General features: G+C 34.9%; 1 protein-coding gene across 2 annotated transcripts; it reads left to right on the forward strand.

Annotated features, from left to right (window-relative positions):
- Positions 1–200: 200 nt before the first annotated feature.
- LOC120068419 (PH-response transcription factor) lies at positions 201–4,302 on the forward strand. 2 transcript variants are annotated; one of them, XR_016525076.1, is made up of 10 exons: positions 274–621; positions 710–778; positions 1,185–1,238; positions 1,798–1,873; positions 2,051–2,143; positions 2,354–2,608; positions 2,842–2,953; positions 3,267–3,309; positions 3,721–3,799; positions 3,893–4,302. XR_016525076.1 is itself a non-coding variant. In XM_039020179.2 (9 exons), the coding sequence occupies exons 1-9, from the start codon at positions 343–345 to the stop codon at positions 3,983–3,985; spliced, it is 1,041 nt and encodes a 346-aa protein (XP_038876107.1). In that variant the 5' UTR covers positions 201–342; the 3' UTR covers positions 3,986–4,302. The 2 variants fall into 2 exon arrangements, 1 of the variants encoding a protein (XP_038876107.1); XM_039020179.2 differs by lacking the exon at positions 2,842–2,953 and having other exon boundaries at positions 201–621.
- The last annotated feature ends 345 nt before the right edge of the window (positions 4,303–4,647 follow it).

Below are 4,647 nucleotides of genomic sequence, written 5' to 3' on the forward strand. Positions count from 1 at the left end.
ATTTTTATGTAAGAAAATATACCATATAAATATGTTTTCAAAATTTACATTAAATATATTAATAGATAACATAAAATTTTATAAAAAATTCAACAATAACCAACAACGAGGACAAAATTTAAAATTTATTAAAAGAATATGAAATGAAATTAAACCATAAAAAATATAGAGATAAAATTGTACAAATTTGAAAGTATATTGGCAAAAATGATATTGCATACGACGTAGCTTAGCAAGCTATAGTGTAGTATAGTGTGGCACCAAACTCGATAAAATAAAAAAAGAAAAAAAAAAGAAAAAAGAAAAAAGAAAAGGAGAGAGAAAAAAGAGGAGGAGAGAGAAATGAGGGAGGAAGAATCCGGTGTTGCCAATTTCGGTCTTCCCGAGGAAGTACTGGAAGTTCTACCGTCAGATCCATTCGAGCAGCTCGATGTGGCTCGGAAAATTACCTCCATTGCTCTCTCGACGCGTGTTTCTGCTCTTGAATCCGAATCCTCCGCTCTCCAGTCGCAAATTTCCGAGAAGGATGCTCTCATAGCAGAGCTGCAATCGCAGATCGAATCTCTCGACGCCGCTTTATCCGAGAAATCCGAAATTCTCGCCCGCGCCGAGCAAGAAAAGGTCTGCCTGATTCATTTTGCTTTTTGATTGCCGTTTGTAATTTGTTTTGGTTTGGATTGTGCATCTTTGTGCTCATTGTAATTTGCAGGAGACGTTGTTACAAGAGAACGCGTCGCTTTCTAACACCGTGAAGAAACTCACTCGAGATGTCTCGAAGGTATAGCGGTAGTTTTTAATCGTTTTGTTGTTTGTATATTTTGATATATATATATATTTTTTTAAAACTCTAAGTTTGGATTAACATTTTCGAATTAATTATAATTACGATGAATATGTGAATTTTGGAAGTTACAATAGAGTCAGATTTTTGTGCGAAGTATGGGTTGAATAAATATGACATATGGACGTTCGATTTTTATGTTGAATAAATATGGCATATGGACTTTCGATTTCTATGTTAAACTTGAAATAGTTGAAAATCACTTCGCAGTGTAGAAATTCGCAAGTTTATTTTCATATGATGGAAGGAAATAGTGGAATGCTTCGAAGTTAACCTGCAAAAGTAGAAGGGATACATATATATGTAAAATTCGTTAGAAGATTGACTCTTGCATTGTTTGCAGCTGGAGGTCTTCAGAAAGACGCTTATGCAGTCGCTACACGAGGACGAGAATTCTGTAAGTTGTCTTTATCCAATACCAATATTGGCTAAGTGTTTCGAGAACGTTTTGTTTAACCCATAGAAAAGAATAAAAAAGTTTTAATGTTATTTCAACTTTCGTTCATCTTGGGCCCTTCTTATGTCGTCAATTTTTGTATTTATACTTTTCACTTTGTTCATTTGATTCTCTCTTGGTCTGTGTAGTTCTACAAAGTGGCTATTTCAATGGCAAAATTCTCACAAATTTTATACCAAACAAAAATACCCTTGATTACGAAGTTATGGCTTCATCCTTTTAAAAACTTATTGCGTGTAGTCTTGTGCTGAAATTGTGACACAAAAAATGAAATGAAAGAGGAAAAGAAGGAACTAAAACGATCATTTCAGGAACTAATATGGATGAAAACTATATGTACAAGTATCAAAATGAAAAAAACTTGGAATTATAGGGACTGGAGTAGTATTTAAACCAAAACATATATATCAAATCAGCGGTGGAAGCAGTGTGATGAAATATTGTCGGCATTTTGTGTAAAATCTGAATTCTGATTTCAACCTTCTTTGTGCTACTATAGACAGCCACAGGAGGTTCAGAGGCTGCCGTTAAAATAGAGAGTCAGGAAAGTTTGCCCTCTGCCTCGGTTGTTGAAGGTAACAAGTTACTCAAAATCAGTTTCTGTGTTTGCACAATATCATTGTTCAAATTAATTTTTCATGGCCGACTTGTAGCTGTGAAGCACATAAGTGGTTGTTTGTGACAACCCAATTGATTACATTTGTTTGCCCTTGGTTCTGACTTTGACATTTTCTATTCATATGTTTTGGAAGATGATCTGACATTGCCACCATCTAAATACTCATCGGTCCAGAGCAACACTTCTGAAACAGTGAATTCTGTAAAAGAAGAGCATGAGGCAGATGGTAAGTACATACCACGATTAATCTCGGACCCTACATGTTATACACGAACCGATAACTGTAGCTAATTCTAACGTATAAAATCACGAATACCAATAGTCAATGAAACAGGTATAAGTTTAATAATTTATAATTAACAAAAAATTTAAAACAGACTTATATCGCTCAGCTTGGTTATGTGGTTTTTCACTTTTCTTTATCCCTCTGTTGCAGTGGTAACTTCAAGGCCTCGTGTATCAAATAGCCTTCTGTTAGCATCACAGACTAGCACTCCTCGGCTGACACCTCCTGGTTCTCCTCCCATTTCTTCTGCATCCGTGTCTCCTACGAGAACATCTAAACCTGTTTCCCCAAAGCGTCATTCAATGTCATTCTCTGTCTCAAGGGGGATGTTTGATAGGACCTCGATGTATTCGTCCGCTGGAAATCACAGTTCAGTTTCAAGCCCTCATGGAGGACCTCATACTGGTTTGTTCCTAAAACGCCGTTTCGAATTCTATTGCTTGTACATTCGGATATCTTTAGGAATTGGTGGGTGTATTTGGTCTGGCAATTTGGCAAATGCAAATTTGAAAAAAAAAAAAAAAGAAAAAAAAAGCACGGGTCGATTATAGCATAATTCTCATTGGGTAATATTTTAGTGTTTTCTTTCCTTTTATCTTTCTTATCTATATATTATGTTAATGAGGTTTTTCTTTCAGTAGTCTTCCTGGGTATCAAGCATTGATGATTGAACTAGCTAATGGACAGAAATAAATGTGATGCGTACTATTTCCATAATTACAAAAGTTGAAGCTTGTTTTCTCTGAGCAGGTGGTACTGTAATTCTGTTTTAGATGTAAGGAGCTTTCTGAATGGCTTTTCTTGCGTGGAGCCAGTTCAATTTTTAAGTAGAAATGCACCCATCTAAATTTCATTTCTAAAGATCATATTATGCATCACCCATCATTCTCTAAACATGGCAGCTAGGTTTAACAACACTTTTATTAACTAAAAGTGAGCCAAGCAGCATCCCTTATATGATTGTGTACCCACCAACACACAGTTCGTTGCATTTGAAGAATGTAACCGACTATTGCTTATTGAATGTTTTGATTACGTTTATATTTATTATTAATTGTTTCAGGACGAACGCGAGTTGATGGGAAAGAATTCTTCCGCCAAGTGAGGTAAGAACTAGTATGGGCATAGAGCTTGAACATTAAACAATTGAAAGTGATCTTGAACAACTAAACAAAATCTAAACAATTTCAAAATCAAAAAGAATACTCAACGTGGCTGACAGTTCTTCACTGTTAGATGTAAAGTGAGAAGTACCTCGAGTTTATATCAATTGGTTGTTAATGGGGTATTGAGATCTTTGAATCCACATCCAACAATTATTATAAAATAGCCATATTGTGGTGGTTTCGTTATAATCTTTTCCCAACTTTCTTGCTACTTTTGACAACCAACTGCTATTTATCACTCAAAAAAGAAAAAATCCAATTCCTTAAAAGATGTTTCCTCCTATTTTGCACGTGCTTGCTAATTTTCCATTTGGTCATTGTTAATGTTTCTACTTTGCCCCTTTGCTGTAGGAGCCGGTTGTCTTATGAGCAGTTCAGTTCATTCCTAACCAATGTTAAAGAGTTGAATGCCCACAAGCAAACAAAAGAGGTACTGTCCTCTGTCTCTCCTTGCACGTGCGCACACACACGAACATGCACACAGTTAAACATTGATGAATCGTTTTTTTTCTCGATATTTTAGGAGACCCTTCGGAAGGCTGATGAGATATTTGGCCCGGATAACAAGGACCTCTTTACTATATTTGAAGGGTTGATTACTCGTAATGTCCACTAAAAATGCCATGAATATAATGTACGTAGCATTCATAAGCACTGGTCTCGCACCTTGTCGGCTACTATTTCAGCTTTGTATCTATTACATATATTCATTTTACTTCAATGAAATAAGTGTTAAAACTTCTAGCATTATTGTAGAGACCTTAGTCGAGAATAATTGAATGATATTTCCCAGAAGAGTTGGAATGAATTAGGACTAAAACATGTAAACGTGTCATTGTTTTAGTAAGTTAAGAATTGAGTAGCCTGAATTCATGTATTCAATATTTTGATTGTGCAAATGAAGGAGTTATAATGAGTTGTAGAATTCTCTAATTATGTAATGTGTTTTGAGTTTATTATTTGCATAAGTGGGTTTTATAAGTTTAAATTTACATAGCTAGCTAATTAAATTAGCTAACTTGTATAATGAGATTAGCCTATGTACATGCCTATTATCGACTCGTTCTAGTCTCAAGTTGCAAAATAGGAGTCCAGTTAATTAATCTTTGCCTTGTTATGTTTAGTTATATATTTAGAAAATACCTCTATATTTTCAAAAGTTGCAATATTCACTTTGAACTTTCATCAACGTTTCAAAACTACCATTAGAGAAACAATCAACTAGGGAGTGTTTGGAACAAGAAGTAGAGTTGTGAACTCTAAGGAGTTGTGAAGTTT

Source organism: Benincasa hispida, chromosome 12 (genome assembly GCF_027475165.1).
Source record: "Benincasa hispida cultivar pf3 chromosome 12, pf3_genome.v1.1, whole genome shotgun sequence".
Lineage (NCBI taxonomy): Eukaryota > Viridiplantae > Streptophyta > Magnoliopsida > Cucurbitales > Cucurbitaceae > Benincasa > Benincasa hispida.